Source organism: Perissodus microlepis, chromosome 8, assembly GCF_051167445.1.
Source record: "Perissodus microlepis isolate ML-2025 ecotype Zambia chromosome 8, ASM5116744v1, whole genome shotgun sequence".
NCBI lineage: Eukaryota > Metazoa > Chordata > Actinopteri > Cichliformes > Cichlidae > Perissodus > Perissodus microlepis.
This window is the reverse complement of record NC_140468.1, coordinates 10,924,919-10,944,982: the sequence shown is the minus strand read 5'-3', so window position 1 is coordinate 10,944,982 and position 20,064 is coordinate 10,924,919. Positions and strand designations below refer to the sequence as shown.

General features: G+C 44.0%; 1 protein-coding gene across 5 annotated transcripts in view; it reads right to left on the bottom strand.

Moving 5' to 3' along the window:
- Positions 1-20,064, bottom strand: part of ctbp2l (C-terminal binding protein 2, like) — a 95,239-nt gene that overhangs the window by 19,155 nt on the left and 56,020 nt on the right. For 4 of the 5 annotated variants that reach the window (XM_084937467.1, XM_084937468.1, XM_084937465.1 and 1 more), the window contains one exon: positions 21-175. In XM_084937467.1, coding sequence (XP_084793593.1) covers positions 21-175 — 155 coding nt within the window. Of the gene's footprint in view, positions 1-20; positions 176-8,443; positions 9,274-20,064 lie in introns of those variants that run through there. The other variant, XM_084937469.1, reaches the window with a different exon arrangement.

Genomic DNA, 20,064 nt, shown 5'->3' with positions numbered 1-20,064 from the left:
CGGTGCGTGCGTCTTCCTACCTTCTCGTGGATCTCCTGCGTGGACTGAGCATCACAGAAGGCAACGGTTGCTAAGTCTTTAAGGATGGGCATCTCCACGGTGCAATCACGCCCGTCCAGCAGGGCCACCAACGGGCGGGGATGCATGGGCCCGTTCATGATTTGAGGCCGAATACCTGGAGAGATACATTCAAGAAAAGGAGGAAAGATTATTTTAAACAGAAAAAGTATTAAGAAAGTAGTTTTCAAAATCAGGACAGATGAAATCCAAATAAAATATAAAATGTAACTATCACTAAATTGCAGTCTTCACTCAGTTAATCAACACTCGGATAACAATCACCTGCTGTGTGTATGCATGTGTGCACTTGTGTGTGCTGATTAGGTTGTAGCAGGAAGCGGGGCTTCTCCGAACTAACAAAAGTTGCTCAATAAATCAATGCGCCTACTCAAGACTGGATTAGAACACGGGCTCACTTGCAGGAATCCTCTGGGTCTGGCTCTCAAACGCACACAAATCGCACACAGAAACATTTACATAGACTGACACAGATAGGCGAATGCAAGCAGACAGAGGTTCACACAATCATATGAAGGGGAACAAATTCCCCTGTGTGCATACTGACACGCACACTTTGGTCGTTCTCTTTTACCAGTTAAAAAACGGCAATGTGAGTGGAACCAGCTGCTGTGGAACGGGTGAAAAAAAAGAAGAAGAAAAGAGAAACACTGTGAGGACACCTTTAGAAATGCCTCATAAGAGCAATGCATCATTGAAATGAAGAGCATTGGAGAAAACGCTACAAGCCTGAAACAAACTCGGAAGCGACTCGCAGCTGCACTTCGGCACACTTGACAAAGTGCGTGTCGTAACTCGGGTTTCTGTCGCCGCTCGGCTCTTTCTCCTCTCCTTACTCGCTACTTTTCTCACTTGAAGTAAAATGAGTCAAGAGAAGCCGAACTCCCCAGCGGGATCGACCTTCTCACACATCCCGCTGAAGAGGACGTGTCGCACTTCGAAGACAGACAATTACCAGCCCCTGCTTCATACAATGTTAACAAGTGAGGAGCATCAATATTCATGCTTCTCTCAGATGCTGGCCTGTGGACGGAGAGACTTTAGAAGAAACAAAACTGCTCCCTGCTAAGTAACAGCATGGCAACACTGCACAGGTCACCATATTCACCCCGACAACAAGATCCCCTTCGGATGTTTCCGTGTGACTTCACGACATCACGTTTCTTATCTAGGTTTGCTGCTAAGATCTGTATCGGGATGCTCATGGATGACCTCACTCTGTGCACGCACTAGTGTATGCATAGCTCTCAAAGTTATCCTGAAGATTACAATGACGCCATGCGATAAGGAGCAGGGTGGAGAAAGGGAAAGGAGAGCAAAGGTGGAGGAGGTCTCATTAGGGCAGTGCTCTTTGGGATTACAGCACACAGCAGTAGGACCGATATAGGTGAGATAAGGAGATTTAAGATGAGATAGTTGTGTGTGTGCACAAACAAGTTGAAATGCACAGTGAGAAGAACAACAGGTGGGAGGGGAGGAGGGGGGAAGAAAAAGAGGAGCGATTCAGAGAAGAGTGAAATTAAAATGTAAAACAAGGAAGCATAAAAACAGACTAAATACTGCCTGTTAGCTTAAAGAGCTCCCAGGAGACTTATCAGGGGAGAAGGAGGATGAAAGGAGAAGGAGCACATAAATGACAGGAGAGACGCAGAGAAAGCCCAGCTGACAGAAAGCGAGCAGTCCAGCAGTGTAGCTTCTTAGGGCAGGGGGGGAGGATTGTAGCGGAGATGTCGTCTCCGTGCGCCTTCCGCCTGTTGTCATGGTGATCACTTAACAGGCTTTGGCTGCCAGTTTTAATGCACTTTATTTTTGGCACCGCCGGCATCTGCACCATGAGTTGGGGTCGGAGGCGCAAACGGCCGTATGCACCCCACTCTTGCGGTGCAAAGGGCGGAGGAGATGTTTTCTCCCCTGACATACAGACAGCCGCCTCCTCCCCTCTCCCTCCGCCTCCTCATCTGAAGCCTTCCATCAAACGCCTCCGTTGCTTCCTACCTCCTTATCAGGCTCTCTGTTCAAGACAGCTGACATGACGGTGGGAAAGGTGAGGCTTACCAGCTTGGCTGTCGCATCTGTATGTGACAGCTTGTTGAATATTAATAGAGGCAGCTGGTAAAGACTGGGCAGCAGTGGTCAAAAACATCAACACCAAACTGGCGAGGGTGTGTCAGAAACACTCCACGAATGGTGGTTGATCGATCGAGTGAAACAAATGACTGGATTGTTTGTAATGTCATTGTAAACTGAACACGTCTGGGTTTTGGACTGTTAAAAGTTATGTAAGAGGCCAGTAATAAGTCATTTCCAAATACTTTGGCTTATTTTTTTTCCCAAAAATCACACAAACTCTATTCAAGCTTATTCTATTCAAGATTTTCTTACATGTCCACTAGAGGGCAGAAGAAAACATCTCACAACTATCAATAAAAGTTGTTAACAAATAGGCAATAGGCAACATTAGGATTCAGCAGATGTATTTAGTTGCTGATGAGCTTTTATTTTTGCTCAGAGTCAAGGTGCAAATGTGCACTAAAGTAAAAACAATAACCTAAAACAGGCTAAAAACTAAATGCCACTTGTTACTTGTCACTGGTTCAGAGATATGAAGAAAAATACTGATTATGGCTTCTCCCTGCTTCATCCTACCAGTGTGTACTTGTATCTAACAATTATTGGCGCACAGTGTGTGTGCATGTTAGAGAAGCTGTAGATGACGCAGTAGGAGAGAGGAGTGGTTGACAGGCTGTGTGAAACCCTTAGGCAGAAGTTAGATAGGCTGAACTCCATGAATCATCCACCGGGTTCTTCTGACCTTTCAGTCTCTTACTCAGTCTCTTAATCTCCCTCTTGTCGACTTCTTCCTCTGCTACATTTTAAAGTATCGGTGGCACTGTTGTATTTTCGCAGATCTCTCCCTGTATGATAGCATCTTCTGACAGCTCCTCTTTGCTGCCGATGTCTAGCCCTGAGTGACTGTTTGCTCACTGCACATCTCATTTTCTTTTTCTCCCTTTTCACATAAATTCCTCCCCGACCTCTGCTATCATTCCTCAGCTGTCTTTCAGTAATCACTGCCCCTCCTTTCTCTGTCATTCTTTCACCTCAACTGTCATTTCTTTTCCTCCATTTTCTATTCCGACCCTCAATTCCAGTTGGTCTGTCTGTCTATAAGCCGAAGCGCGCATGTCCTCCTGTGTGACAGATTGATTCTTACACTGTTGATTTTGATGGAGAGGATATGATATATTCAGGCAGGGAAAGCAGGGAGGTGACAGGCAACACTCCCTCTGTGTTAAATTGACAGCAAGTACATCAAACCAGTCTCAACCGGAACCACTGGGTTTGTCAGCTGCACAACACCACAACACCCGTTTCTGATAGGTGATGCGTTCATGACACCGTTCTCACCACCTCTTTTCTCCGTGGTGATGCTCGACAGCATCCCTGTGCTCTGTGCATCTATAACAAGTCTGTACCAATCTAGATTAAGTAGAATATAGAATTGTGTGTGTTTAGATGTGTTCATACATCTGACAATTTAAAGCTTCATATTTTAGGTCACAATAATAGATGGGGAGTAATAGTCTTGTAACCAGGCAACAACGCCCGGGGCTAGAAAATGAGGGCAACGCAGAAGTGCCTGAAAGTGTCCACTTCCTCGAGTGTCCACTCGAGGCTGGCTTCAAAAGCGCTAATAAACTCTCGTGTTAAAATAAACATGTTCACAGGCTGTTTCAAAAGACAGTTTTCACGTCAATAGTTAATTTTCTCCTTCGTAACATCCTTGATATGAGGGTTTCTGTTTCGCCATCTTGGTTGCAAAAAATGGATGTGATGAGGAGGGACGGGTCTGGCACCCATTAGCTACCGATGTGGGATTGACAAGATGATAGCCAATGTGGTTTCATGCCATTTTGAAATGTGACATGAAAAAGATGTTCAAAATAGGAATAATTTTTTACTCAATCTACAGGTATCGCCACCTGGTGGCGGCAGTTTGTAAAGGGTCTCTTTTTACTGCCTGAGTGGTGCCTTACGGGGTATTTTTCATGTAACTTTCTTATTTTTCAGTTAATGTACATTTGAAAGTACATTCAAGAAGTCTGGTCCTGAGAATTCATAATGGGATTTCATCAACCAATGAGGGATGGAATGGAGTGACTATCATTTATATACAAACTATGCAAATAGTCGGGGTTTAAAAAACTTAACATCGATCTAAAGGCTTTTTGGCTTACAAATTCTGGGTGAAAAGGTAGTAAAAATCCCCTCTAAAGTGCCATAAACTAGAATAATTTTGTGCTTTGAAGCCACCAGCAGTTTTCTCAAGATTACGATTTACTGTCAACCTCCAATTTATCTTTTATCTCAGCATGAATTTAACTCTTTGGAACAAGACAATCTCAGTGAGAGGCACTGCAAGCCTTGGAAACAAGCTTTAACCTCCACTGTGACAAGCACTCTCTAAGCTCACTTGTTTTAACAGCTGTGCAACACCTTTTCAGAGGCAACAGGCAGGAGTAAAACAGCATTTTCAGCAGGCCTGCCATGTTCTCTGCAGGTTTACGTCCTGGCACCTGGGCAAACGCGGCCGCTGGCCACCTGACTGCAAACAGCCAGAGGATTTGAACTGAAGCATGAGCACAGACTTTCATACGGTGCACCAAATCTCAACAAATGTGTTAAGTGAAGGGCAGGGGATTGTGGAGTATTGGAGGTAATGTCAAAGCCGCAGGAGGCAGAGTGCTCTTAATTTCACTCACTCCTCCATTAATTAATCTCCCTCATTTCCTTTCCTCCTAGTTCTTGCGTCCTCTGCTTGCCGCTTAACTGTTGCCAGGCTGCAAATGCATGCGTGTGAGATGTTTAGGGATGAATTAATTTTCTTTGAGGGGGGCAGCTGCTGTTGTGGGTTTACCTGCCAAAGGAAGTAATGCATGTGATGCATGTTCACACGCATACACACCTCCTGCTGTGGTGTAATATGTGTAATGATAGATTTGGGGCTGTAACTAATGATTTTCTTCATTGGTGATTAATTATTTGATTTTTTTTTTCCAACTATTTAATTAATTGCATATCTTCGACATGTCAAAAATTAGCGACATAAGTGACATTTTCTTATATAATTTAACCACTAATCTAAAAACATTTAATTTACAGCATGATAGATACGACACTGTTCTGTACAGGTATCCCTGTTTATCTGCTGGTTATATTATTAAATTAAATACCTCTGCTTTGTGTTTACTATACTTTTGGAATGAAACTAACACACAAACACATCTAAAATAATTCTCCCTGCTAAAAGCACAGACAGATTTATCATGAGGGTTCCAAGACGCTGAAAGACGAGCCTTGAAATGATTTTTTTTAAAGACATCCATTGCTGCTAGATATTATGTTACTAAAGTCTTTTTAATTCCCTGTAATAAAATGTGGGGGCTCAGTTAGCGGTCTAAAAACAGAACATTTTTCTCAATTAGATTGCACACCAGTTGTGGAAAATGAGAACTGGGTCACAATGGAAATTATTTTGGAAATCTAGGCCTCCAGTAAAAAAGCTTAAAACCACTTGATGTAGATTACCAAACTTCATAAGATCAGTGTTTTTCCTCTTTCTTTTTTTCCACTAATCTTACTGAGTATTTAAATCTGCATTTAAATTCTAATCATTCCTTTAGACAAATACAACCCTAACTCAGTCTGGGCTGGAGGCTGCGGTTTCTGAGCCAGAAACACTTAGTCAGAGTCTGGCAGCAGGAAGTAGCAGAGCGGCGTACCGGGAGATGAGGCCAGTGTTTCCATTATGTGGTGAAGGGAGCTTGGAGTCTTATCCTACCACTGGCCTCTGCTGCTGGTGCTATGTTGCCTCCAGTGAGGGGAAGGGGGACTAGAGGGGCAACGGGGAAATGAGAAATTAAAATGAAGAGAAGAGCAGAGAAACAGAAGTCACTTTAGTGCTAATGAGAGACAAGCCCTCCGCCATACTATAATCATCTTCTGCCACAGGTTACCTAGCAACCCCAAGCTGCTGTTTGCAGGTGGCTCCATCTCAACAACAAGGTTGGGTGGGGGTTGCTGCTGACCGCTAACTGTTACAGCCATTTACTGTGCCACCCTGAGCTAATACATGACCCATATCCTTTCCCTGCTAAGCCCAAAAGGAGCAGGCTGCGTGTGAGAGGTGGGATATGTCGATGATGGCGAGAGAAGGGTTATAAAGTGGTCACGTGACTCCTGTTTTACATGCGTGCTTTGATATGAACATATGGTTTCATTTGGACTTTCCCAGGCTGGCAAAATAGTTGACAATCTACCTTTACGTTTAGCGGAAACAGTTGCCGTTTAAATAATTTAAACACTCTAAAGAAAAAATGGAGCCATTTTGACAAGGATTTCGTTTTGATTTAAATTCAAATTACAATCGAATCGTTGCTGATTTTCTTGGCAAAAACAATTCTACAAATCATTCAGGTCACATGCGCCACACAATAAATCAAGACTGAATGCCTTTTTTGGCTATTATAAAAGAAACATGTCACTCGCAGTGGATTGCTTCAGCTGTTCTTAATTAAAGATAATTCTCCCAGAAACTTGCCAAAAAGGCCAAACAAAAGCCTACTGCTGTAGTAAATCTCACGTCCTCACTGCAAATTGGCATCTCTACTGTGAGTTAGGGAAAAAAATGAAAAAGTTTTAGACAACTCTGAGAAGAAAGTTGAATTTTTTTTTTTATATTAGTGGAACAATCTTGTCACGATTGTCTCTCAGGTTTGACGTTCCGGTTAAAATTTTCATGCAAATCATATTAATAATTTACTGATTCCCTGCATAACCTGACTTTAGTCACAACCCCGCTGCTTGCATTTCCTAACAGTACATGCCAAATCACCCACAGAGTGCAAAACAGCATCAACCAAAATAGAGGCCTACAGTGGTGCACACTATGTAGGCCAACTTTATGTTACAAATGTTTTACAGGCACCGAGAGGCCAGCATGTATACCCTATACCTGCAATAGACCTAGGCTGCTGAGTGCTTCCTATGATGAACTGAACCTTTCTTCTTCACTCACCTCTTTTCACTTTTATACCACTCTGCATTTATACAAGCAACTGAGGTGATCTGCTAGCAACCAAAGCAACTAAAAGGAGGTTGCAGTTGCAGCCAGTTGGGCAATACACATTTTTCCCTCATGACTGATAGTTAAGGTGGGCAATTCTTGAGCAATGTGATGTCACATGAGAAAACTCTACAGAGGAAAGCCAGAGCACATAGGATGGTCTGCTGTGTACCAGATGCACTTTAATTGGTAACAAATTAATTAGGAAGAAGATTCTAAACCACATTCATGTTCAACAAAAGGCCTTCAAACCACATTTCCATGCTGTAAATGTTCTTGTAGAGGAAAAGGTTGCAAAGGCAAAGTGAGATTTTTATGAAAACATTGACATGAGGGTCGATAGTATGTAACTGGGAGGTAATGAATGGGACAGCAAACCTTGGTGAACAGCCAGGAGGTTGCTGCGAGGTAAAGGAGAAGCTTGCAGTGCACAGGTTACAGTGCAGTTAGGTCAAACAACACTTTGTGTTCCTCACTTAAGTTTCCCTCCATTTCACATGGCGCTTGTACTTTTACTTACGTGTGCACATAAAACCTGTCAAGAACACACGCAGACCCAAAGTCTGCCCGTGACAGCACGAGGTCATTGCATGAGTTGTAGTGGTTGAAGAGAGCGGGTGTGGAGGGCGGGCATAAGCACCCTTTGTTGGCAGCCTCCTCCCTGCCCTTCCCTCCCTTCACTTCCCCAAAAGTAGCACACAAAGGCCACTTGTCCTCCGCTGCCAGTGCCCCACCCCTGTCACCACCCGGCTGCCCGCCACACCAATCCATCCCCTGCCAAGAAAATGAGCGCACGGCTGTTTTAAATGGTACCCTCTGTGTGCACTGGCGGGCCGGAGCTCGCACTCCACTGCAGGACAAAAGCGAGTGTCAACAGCATCCATGGCAGAACCACACCGGACCTCCCATTACCTCCCCTTCCTCTCTCTTTTTCCCGCTCTTTTATTCTTCGGCGTTGCCCTGAGCTACAAAGTGCAACTCTGAGCCCAAGACTGCAGAGGCAGCAAAAACCTAGTAAGCCCAGTTCAGCAGCACAAGTAACAGACCCCGAAATGACTACTCCTTACCGGGCACGCAATGCATCCACACACATACACACACACTCTAAAACACTGCTCCCCTCCTCTCCTCTTACCCATACTCCCTCTACCCCTCCCCATTCACCTACTTCCCTCCCACCTCACACATGCCAGACTTTATTAGACATCCAGAAGAGAAAACAGGAAACATGCTGCTTGCCTGGAAAATGTTGTCTCCACATTATTCGTTTTTAAAGGCTATGCATCACAGCGAAAGCAGGAGATGACTGAGGCGAGTAGAGAGTGGAAAAAACAAAAAACACAAAAAAAGGAAAGTGAAGGACCCTCTGCAATCATCCATGGAGGGTACCCCCCCCCCCCTCCACTTCTTCTTCTTCTCCTCCTCCTCCACTCCTCTAACCCCCCTCCCCCTTCCCCTGGAGTTGCTCCTCTCGGTCTGGCCCTGTTGGTGAGGGGAAGGGGTCTCTGCGGTGCGGGCTCTCACTAAGCCCCTGGCTGCATCATCTTTAGTCCATGCCTTTGAGGGCAGGGAGAAAAGCACCATACACCCGCGGCGTCCTTATATGCACGCTTACTCACACACGCTGAGGTTAGAGCTGATGATCGGATGGTAGCAGGACGGAGAAAGAGGGGGGCAGGAGCTTTTGTCCTTTTCTCTTTTCCTTTTTTAAATCTCCCAGGAAGAAAAGGCTGCTGCGGTCGGGGAACGCGGTAGCTGGAAACTCTCTCGCTGCTTCCTCTGCTGTCAGCTGCGCAACATTTATTCGCTTTGCGTGTCTCTCGCTCTCTCTCCTTAGCTTTTTTTCTCCTGCCTTTGTCTTAGCAGATAATAAACCAGAAGCTGCAGAAAAAAAGACCTTGCATCGGGGAAAAGAGAGGAAAAAAAAACAGAAGATCTGTCTAAATCAGAAGTGCCAGCTTGGACATACAGAGCTGGGCTCTCTGGGCTTGCACAATTTACGGCTGTGTTCAGTTCACTTCACAGGATCCACACGCATAACACACTCAAGCACAATTCCTCCTCCCTTTTTCCCCTCCTCCTGCCTCTCCACTTTTTTATGTTTTATTTCTGATCTGGACTCCATGGTGTTTTGAGAATGCCTGCCCCTTTTCCCCCCCCTTCGTGCGCACGCACGCGCGCACGCACGCACACACACGCACACACACGCACACACACACACACTGGTTTGCTCCCAGCCTAAGCCTCACCTCCCTTTCCCTGCTGATTATTTGGTTTCCTTTTCTTCTTTTCTACTTTCATCTAGACCTTCTCCCCACTCCCCACCAAAAATACTGAACATGCACACAAACTCACTCCACCCTGATATTTTTGGGGGCTTACTGGAAAAACATTGGGAAAGTGACATACACAGTCATACCGCCTACCTCCCTTTGAAAATGCACACGCATCCACACACACACACACACACACACACACACACACACACACACACACACACACACATATATACACAAACTGCAAACCGCAAGAACAATGCAACATTCAAGCCACTCCAGCAACAACATTACAGCTGTAGACTTTGCTGTTCTTCACACCATCAGGGAAGTCATCAGAGCCGAGCGTGTTAAGTTCACAGTTTGGTCCCTGTAGGGGAGAGCTGACAGATCGCCTTGCTGAATGACTGTGAGGATGAGTGGCTGTAAACACCCTGTTTGGAATAACAAAGCAATCGGAGCCTCCCTGCTACTCGCCAGAGCACGGCGACGAACATACACATAAACACACGTGCACGCACACCGTCAGCTGCGTGACAAGCGTGACCAATACAGCAAGAGTCCGGCACGGTCACGCGCCAGAACTGATCATCACTCACAGTGAAAGCAGAAAGGTGAAACAGCACAAGCAGTGTCCATCTAAGTGTAAAGCTACTTCTCTTTTTTTGTCTGTGTGTAGGACCATGATGTATATCCACTTAAAGTGTGTGTGCTTGCTCGGGTAATTATTGGGGCTGTTGTATCTCAGCTGCAAGAGCCCAACAAGCGGAGACACGACCTGTCATCCGAGCTACAGTCTGCAGCAATGACACATCTGAGAGAGTTTGACCATCAAAGGCAGTAGCAACGCACTTCCTGCCAGCCGGCCAGACATGCTCACACTCCTCATAAAGTGTGGGGATATGGCTGCCCCTCTGATCTTTCTCTCTTTAATAATATTAAAAAGGCTGGGGTGGGGGTTGTCTGTCTGACAGCAGTATATTAACACAAGAATATCACAGAATCCCAGAAGATGCAGGCATTCTGTGAGGGGGGTCTTTTAAGAATAACACCCCCAGACAGAATGCTAATAATTGCATTGAGCTCCCCTGGTTTTTAGTGAATGAAAACGTGGCTGAATTTACATTCATTCTCGCAAAGGTCAAAAATTCTCATTCGATTTTTCTGTGCAGAAAATTTTGGGTTAAAGCAGGGAAGATGCAGCTGCACAGAAGCAATAGGCTATGCATGGGGAACCACTGGCCCAGTTCAAAGAAAGCGAGATGTGCTCCAGCACTCGTCCAAAAGCTGACGAGCATGTAACGACATGCTTATTTGGAAGAGGCGAGTGAAGACTAGTGACGACAGATTGGCACTGCAGCATCCCATCCCTGCTCCCCACACCATTTCAGTTTTGCTGCCTAAAATGTATTTAATTGAAATTCTGACCAAAAAAAAAAAAACCTTAGCGCTGAATTTCTGAAATATTCAGTGCGATAAAAATCTTAAAGTCAAATTTAATCAATTCCATTTGAAATCCATTTTTTTTTTATGTCTACCGATCTTTATTTTAGCCTTTCATTTTTCTCTTCACTTTACACATAGTAAACACAGTCTTTGTGTGAACATAAGTGATCAACCTACTCTCAGGTGCTTTGAGTTGCACAAGGATGTAAAACCTGGGTTTTTATATTAGCTGCCTCTTTAAAAAAATAGTGTGGCTTTCTACCGAAAAAAAAAGAAAAAAGAAATCTGTTAAATTTTAAATCAACCACACAAGAAAAGCAATAGTGCTGCTTTTCCTGGGATGCATAACAGTACTTGAGGTTTTCAGTCTACGCTCCCTCCTGCTGCATGGTTTCTCTGAGCGCCGACCTTTAGCATAGTAAGACATCAAGGGCAGCGTTCACGCTCTGGAAGACCCAACAAATGTTCCAAGCCTTCTTACAGTCCATGAGAGGGAGCCTTCTTCTTTAACCAGCCTAATTATACTGTGTGCGCCCTTTTAATGTAAGCGCTAGAACTTGGCTTCTGAGAGCACAGTGGATGTAGAGGCCCGTTAAACCCCCCTAAAGCAGTTAAAGGGATTTTAAGAAAGTAAGTGGTAGAGCGAGCCAACCTGCCGCTTGGAGACGAGGCTTGAGCTGACCACATTATGACCAGAAGTTCAGGGGTTCATTTCAGATGCTGGACTTGGGTCAAAAAGAGGTTCAGCTCCACAGCAGTTAAACCCCAGAGAAAATCACCAGACAGCTTTTACATTACGTTTTTCTTGCTTTGATTTTTTTTCTCCCTATTTAGAGCTAAGTGTTGGTGTTCTATTTTTTATTTTAGTTTTAGTGGTATCAAGAGTTGTGCATTCTTTAATGCAATTTTTTTCTAGCACACTGTTTTCTCCTGTATTGTACTTCTACTTATGCTTGATCTGCTCAAAAAATGTCCGCAGACTTTACGGAACAGTTTTCCCGATGAATACTGCTGGCTTCTACAGAGTGCTGAGCATCACAAATTTAATTTACCATACCAGTGGGGTGAAGAGATTTATTTCAAAATCTGTACTAATATAGCCACGACTATCCCAAAAACAATGTGACTTTTAAGTTTACAAATTGCATATCTTGATTCTCGCTGGAATGCAATGTTAATGAAGCAGACAAGACCTTTTTTTCTTTTCATTTCAGCTACAGGTTCAACTACAACTACATGCTCTGCAGGTAATTACAGTCACTGCGCACATTCGTGAGTTCAGATGTAGCCAATTCATTCCAAAAATCAGAAAATCCACCTAAAAAAAAGATCTAATAAGCAAGAGAATCTATTAGTTACACAAACAGTGGAAGAAGAAATCTTCTGGGGACCAGTGGAGGAATGCAATCGTTATTATAAAATACCTCCAAATCACAATATTCAATATGTTTCCAAAATGAACATCTGGAACAGCTTTGTGGCCAAGGTAACTGCAATAGTAGGGAAAGGTGTTCTTCATGGAGTAAGGAAGACACACAAATGAGAACTCACATGTGTAGGCTACAACAGCACTACATTCTGATTGATTCTACCTATAGAATCTGGCCTGTTATAGTTTTACAAGTGGCAACATTGTATGCAGTTTTGTCCCGAAACATGAAAAACTATGCGACTTTTTTGTGTCGTTACTTTTTCACTTGGAAAGACTCAGTGAAATTAAGGCTGAAGGCAGTTTTGTGAAAGTAGAAGTTTTATTATAAAGCCCTGCTTGACTTCATGAAAATAACAAGAGGACAAAAGGAAAAAAAAAAAAAAAGAATTACGGGTTGCAGGATTTTTGGTGCAGCGGGAATTGTGTGACTTTTTCTAGTTGGGCAGTCTTTGAGTCCCTCCAGCAAGAACAGTGTGCCTTGGCAATTAATATGTTCTGATAACACATTCAAAGTAAATTAGCACAAGCGAAGAAAATGCTCTTCCTTCTAGCATACACTCTCAGTGCATCAGGAATGTTTTTGGCAGTAAACCGACTACTGCAAACCTCAGCAGACTCCACTTCCCAAAATTATAAATCTGAAAAACTAAGCCCCACAAACATGGCTTAAAAAAAAGTCCACACCTTTCCATTGCTAACTTTACACTGCATGTCTTTAGTAAATCCCAACATGTTTTTTTATTCCAGAAATGAGCTGGCACTGCCACAAACCTTTAGTAAATCTGTCCCTTATGAACGCATTGTCTGCTTGAATTTATTATGTGGGGGAAAAAGACCAAAGCAAACAAACTAAGTCTTCCGTGCAGACCAATAAAACAATTTCAACCCTCATTCACAGGGAATCAGCAATGCAAAATAACTTTAGCCAAAGATCATGTTTGTTCACTTCACAACTTAAAATGAGAGCTGAAACCTCTGATCCCACCCAACCAAAATATCAGGACGATTGTAAAGCCAGTCACCGTGCAACATCAATATACGGGTGATCTTTAGTGGTCTGGACATTCTTCAGAGGGAGGGAAAGAGGGCAGTATTAGTTTAATTTTTGGTGATGCAAGTCTAATTTCACTGCAGTGAATATTTATTTAGGAGGCCCAGGTTTATCCAGTGGGAGGCACCTGCCGTGGCAGTGGCAGCCAGGGTAAATAACCCCCCAGGCATGTATGCAGACACACAGATACCCACAAGACCCCCCACCCCCTCACCGGCGGTCCAGATAACAACCCTGAGTCAACACTGCCTCTTTGCCTTTGTTTTCTCTGCCTCCCTTCCTCTCTTCCCCTCCCACGTTCAAGTCCCTGTGGAACTGCAAGGACCGGGGCTGAAAAGATGCAGGGATGAGGGACAGAGATAGTGAAAGAGAGAGAAAAGGCAGAGAGAGAGTGTATGTGTGTGTGTGAGAGAAGGGCTAAATTACAGCATGGGAATGCAAATGAGTGTATTTTATTTGGGGGGAGCCAACGAGGGCAAGCAGGCTTTATTTTTCAGGCAGCAACAGCCCCCCCGTGGCCTGTGGATCAGTTGCAGCAACGGCTAAGAGAAGAAAAGCGAACATTCTCACTCTGTCTCTTTACTTGGGGAGGAATAAAAGAAGAAATACAACAAATACAAAACCCACAACTCTCAGAGGCTGGTGCAGTCATAAAATAAAATGATATTTTTCTATGCTCTCACGCCACCTCCTCTTCCCATCCCTCCTCAGCTCACTCCTTCCTGCACCTCCTCCACCCAAAGCACAGACACTAAAGTTGCTGAAATATAGGCACGCAGCCTGACCAAACACACCACTGCCACCACCGCCACCTCCCCCATCTGGAAAAACAGAGTGAGAAAAGTGAGCGTGTGCAAGAGCGATGAGGATGGAGGAAGCAGGCTGAGCCAGCAGCAGGTGGTCTCCAGATGTGGTGGCTCTGGGGACAGGCCACTCTAGCGCTGTTAAGGGCGACTCAGAGCTCCATCCTTCCCCTTTTTCCTTCCATCGCTCCTCCTCCCCTTTCAGTGACAGGAGCCATCTGGCCTGGCAGAGAGAGTGGAGCACAAAGTCCCAACCCTCCCAAGTGTGGCCCCTGTGTGCCACTCAACGGAGTGCACGAGTAAATAGAATGCATGCACATACGTGCACAAAATACCTCCTGCCTACCTCCCCCCAGCCCCCAAAAGCTGTCACATGGCTATTAACCCATCGAAGCTGCAGCCCAGCTGTGCTCCATTACGATAAATACACTGGGGTCATGGGGTCCTGTCAACCAGGAGTCAGCCATCAGATACTATGAGGTGTCCACTTACAGCCTTTTAAAGCTCACTTTGCTAAAGAGTTACAGCCATTTTCATCATCATAGCCCCCCCCTTCATCGCACTACACCCTCTGAAAAGAAACTCCCACCCACCTACTCATCCACCTCCCTCTACCATGGCAAATGATATTTTACACTTCCTGTGGCAGCACAGACCTCTTCCCCACAAAATATAATACCCTGAAACCTACTGTAACCGGAGTTCGCATTTTGGGCGCACAATTTGACACCTGGAAAACCTGACACCTTAAAGCCACAACGACGTTCCCACGCAACTTGTACGCCGTCACAATTGATGCATTTCACTCAAGCTAAAACACAATTACCCAGAGCTAGCGGCGTGTTCCCAAATATGAGTTTAAAGCAACAAAAAAAAAAAAAAAAAAAAGAGGCTTTCCTGGAAGACAAACAATTTGACTTTCTCTTTTTTTCATGGGAAAATAAAATATCTTTCTTCTCTCCAGTTGTCAGTCATTATGACTCTGTTAAGAACTGTTGCTCATAAAAAATAAATAAATAAAAGCCATTTGAACCCCTGGCTGTTTCCTGTAGGAACATTTGTAAGGCTTGAGAATACCTTTAAAAGCATTCCTGCGTAATTGTCTGTGCTGCAGTAGAAATCAGGAATGGAGGAAAATGGACCAAAATGAAAGGAAGCAAAGGTAGCAGCCAATCGGAGCAATGCAGGGTCAGCACTGCCTGTTCTCTCAGGTATTAATGAACAAATAAAGCACTCCATCTCCTATTAGCATGTACAACATAGGAAACAAGGGATGAGGGATTCGCTGCTGAGTAGATTATTTTGGTTTATTTGTTATTTTAGCATTTGCTCTATGGCAGTAAGGAGGATGTTTCACATCTTTGTCCTCCAGAAAATCAGTATTCACTTACTTTTTAGGACAGCAAATGGGAAACAAAAATATTTGACCGAATTTTTAATTTCTACCCATTATCCCTGCCCATTACAAATAAACTCACATAGGAAATGTTCTGAGAGCCTCTGCTGTGTTTACTGGCAATTGTGCTGGATGAATGGCAACCGGTAACATGGATTTGCAACACGGGCAGGAGATCAAACCACAGGACAAAAGACTAGGCCGGAAGACAATAGAGAAACACAGAGGACCACATGGGGAACGAATGACAACTGATCGATCAGGATGACCACAAGCGGCCGAAGCGCAATTTTTACTGGAAGAAAATAGGCCTCACAACAAAAAAGGTTAGTACATCAGCTAGGCAATGAGATCACCCACTATATGGTGGTCAGAGAAACAAGTTCTTCCAGGAAAAAAAGAACAGAGATTACTGTTACACCTTTATAAAAAATCCTGTTGCTTTCATCTGTCTTCCTAGGTTTTATTCTTCATCCTCTGTATTTCTCAGTGTCTCTCCTCCTCCCTCCTCCCTGACCACAGACCATGAAAGAAGTAAATATGTGCACGAGGTAAAGCAATCGGTTAACCTTTGAAATACCCTGGCAATGAGATCTGCCTCTCTTTACTCTTTTCAGTTGCAAAAAAAAAAAAAAAAAAATCGAAGAAGAGGAGAAAAAAAAAACACAATGTTGGCCACCACTTCAGAGGGGATATTCAATATCCATGAGCTTTTTCATTTCACACTGATGAATAATTCAGGGTGACCTGCCCACCACTGAGTGAGAGAGAAAGAGGGGGAGGGATAAAAAAAGAAAAGAAAAAAGGAGAGAATAACTGGGGAGGTATGCAGAGGTAGTTGTCTGCTTTAGTGGATGCAGCTGTTCCTCTGTGACAAGCACAAAACCAGTCTCCTCCCCAGCTGCTGTGGAGAGAGGAATAATATACAGCGGAATTGACGACAGATAATTGGGGAGATTATATCAAAGCGCTGCCATTCTTGCAGCACGAGCAGCAAGCGCACGCCGTTGCTATCCTGTAAACAAAACTGCCATGGGATGGGGAGACTAGTAGAATAAACATGACAATGCAGTCTCTCGAAATAGCCAAATTATTCTTCCCACCAATCATAACAAGTCATCAGACGAAGACCCACAAAAGCTGGAGAAAACCCCCCGCACATACTCACACTGTATGTACCGCGCCATCGCAGTTACCTTTAGCACTGAGGACGACAGCAAATTGATCACCACAAAATAACAGAAAATTCTCTCAATAATGGAAAACACACAAACTTGAAGGGTAATTACAGGGTAATTGCAGAGTATAAACAAAAACTTGTGTTGCAAACCCGTAATACTTAAATAGGCCTATTGACAGTACTGACTGGCATTTATCAGCAATGCAGAGGAGCGGCAACATAAACTTTGTGTTATTTCGGAGCAGGAACACCTCTGACCCTGCGCAGAGGTCAGCTGCAACTATCGCACATATACGCACAAACACACACTCAAACACTCAAGCTGTCACAAGCAGGGGGAGACCAGCTGTTCCTCATTCGCTCGAAGGCTCCATTCCCTCCACGGGTTGGCTGGCTTTGCAGAAACCATTAATCCCTCTGTGGACGCAACCGATGGTTTGGAAAGATCAACCATGAGAAAACACAGAGGGAGGGGTGAGTGAGGATGGGGCTTGAAAACACTTTTTTTTTTTCCTTCAATTTTTTTTTCTCTCTGAAATAAATACTGAAGTGGAAAAATAGATTTGTCGTATTTCCTCGGGGATACAAACAATACAGATTTTTAATGGAGATGGAGCAGCAGACAGTTCATGTAACATCTACCAGGTTTTAAAGGAAACTGGAGATACATGACAGAGACACTGCAAACAGGCAAGTGTCTAAGAATCCCAAAGTTACTGTAAAGCACACGGGGTAGGAAAGTTTCTTACCAATTACCACCGATCATGTATTTTACTTACTACAGAACAAATTGTCCAAATGTTATGAGTTCATTCAGTTTGTTGCACAATTATTTTCAATAAAATTACAGGTAATAAGCACAAAGGCTACAATTACTACACATTTACTCTTTTATGTGAACAAAAAAGGGAAAAAACTAAGAGTTAGCACTGAATAAATTGCTCTGCAGCTTTAAAGTAGTGAGGGTTTTGCATGTGCATGATTATAAGGCGTTAATACAAAAGCACATATAGATGCTTATTACAGCTCCACATAATAACTCCGTACCGACGATGTGTGAGCTGAACCTTCTTGTCTGTCTCCCTTCATTCATATCAGTGGGATTAGCGAGGATGACACAGACTGTCAGCAACACGTGATGCTTGTATAGTAGCATGCACAAACACATACATGTGGACAGCAGGCTTCCACCTCTCTAATTCTGCGCCTATTCCTGCCTTAAGCTATTAGCCCTCCACAATAATAATGTGTAACCCATAATTGCATTAAGAACAAGTAAGGAAAGGGTAAACATGCAGTTCAGCCAGGAAGTATTAGGAAAGTTATTTTTGTGTTGCCTTAACACCGCAGGGCATTTGAATTTAAAGAAAACGGAGCCTGGATCATACATGTTTGCACATACACATACACATCAGAAAAACAGACATTTGCAGCTGTGCTCCAGTAGCTCGTGATGTGCCTAGTTTTTAAGTTAGCTGATTTTTTTTTTTTAAAGCAGAGCTAAAACAATTCTACTACAACACTTCCTGACGGCACTTTATATGTATAGTAGATAGTGCTAGTCAAAGGAAGAGAGAAACAAATAGAGGAAACTTAAGGTCTTGTCTCTGTGTCCTGCTGTCAGCTTCATCACATTCAGCCATCCTGATGAAAATGAGCACTTCCTGCTGTTGAGAGACGGGCATCTGTTGTCTGTGTGCATGTGTGGCAGCATGGTGGATTGTGCCAACCTCGTTCATTGTTCCACCAGCGCGCACACACACAGCCATATATCGTAATGCATGAATATCTGGAGTTATGCATGTGTGACCATGTTAGCTATAAATCAAAGCGCTTTGCTCCCATAGAATCAAAACCAGAGTGGCTACGCAGGAAGACAGACGCTACCTTGTTGCTAAAGCATTCGCAAGTACTAGTCTAGGGCCAAAATGACACACAGGGAGTGGTTTCTTTCCACCTAGCTAGGGGGAAAAACATGTACGAGTGCACAGTGAAATCAACGTCAGACACCTGAACACAAAGCAGTTTAGCCAAGGACAGCTGAGTGCACATTAGGCATGCATCCTCGTGAATGTCCTTCCAAACACAGGCAGGGAAATTAAAATCCCATTCAGGCCCCCCATGGGAACCATGCACTGGAAGGTTGCATAACTGTCAGCCACAAACAGCAATGGTTTCCTGTCAGAGGCAAAAAAAAAAGTGATCTGCTGTGTTTTGACTACAACCTGGGCACCGAGTGTGTCACCAAGAGAACAGACTTATTCAGGTAAACACATCAACTGACACATCCCATATGGCTATGAGGCGCTGCTGCCAAGTTCTGGTCTCACTCCTCCCTGTAAGTTACAAGCTCTGCTCCCAAAATATACCCTGTCTCCTCCCCACACTGCCTGCTAATTCTCCAGCCCAGAAAAGTACAGCTGAAGATGTTCTGCGGATTATCTCCACAAGGAAACCACGTGCAAGTGTCCACCTTTGTTAATCTACTGAGCACGCACACAATTCAGGCTACAAGCCAATCGCACATACAGCTAGGGAAATGGCTCTTCTGCTTCACGTGACACTGAAAGTTTCACCCACCTGTGCCGCTCTGTGGGATGCCACTGACGGACAACTCCATGGCCAATGCAAGTGCTTCGAGGCCCTCTCCCTACTTAAGGTTGAAGGAAATGGTGCAACAGAGCTTGACTCAACCGTTTAATGCCATTATTAACACTACTTACAGCTTTAGCCAACCAAGACAGCGCCCAGCGGAGAGGAGGCAGGGCCCTCCCACCTGCACCTACATCTACATAAATATTTTAAGAAAGCACCGATTTCACTTCTGCTCACGTCTTTGTTTTTACAACTCTCCTCGGAGAATAAATTTGAATTTAATGGTACGATAATGTAGATGCCTTCACGCTATGTGTAAACGTCCACTTTAATGTGAGACGATGAAAAGGACAGCGCTTCGTATTGGGAGAATTTATTCAGGACGTGTAAAAGGAATTACGTGTCAACTTTTCATCAATATGCATGTTTTAACATAAAACGCCATGCATGTAATGCGAGAGGCTCTTCACAGATATACAAGCGCCTCTGCAGCAAAATGACTAGCAATTTCTTGAGATGTACACTGCTCAGGGGGAGCGGGTGGGTAAAAGAAATTATTTCATTTAGTGGCCTACACCGTCTTATTGTTTTCACTCAATTATCTCTGCAAAAAAGTAACAAGTTTAAAAAAAAACTAAATGTGTAACACTGAATGCGGAGCTCCACTTTCCCGTTTCCTTA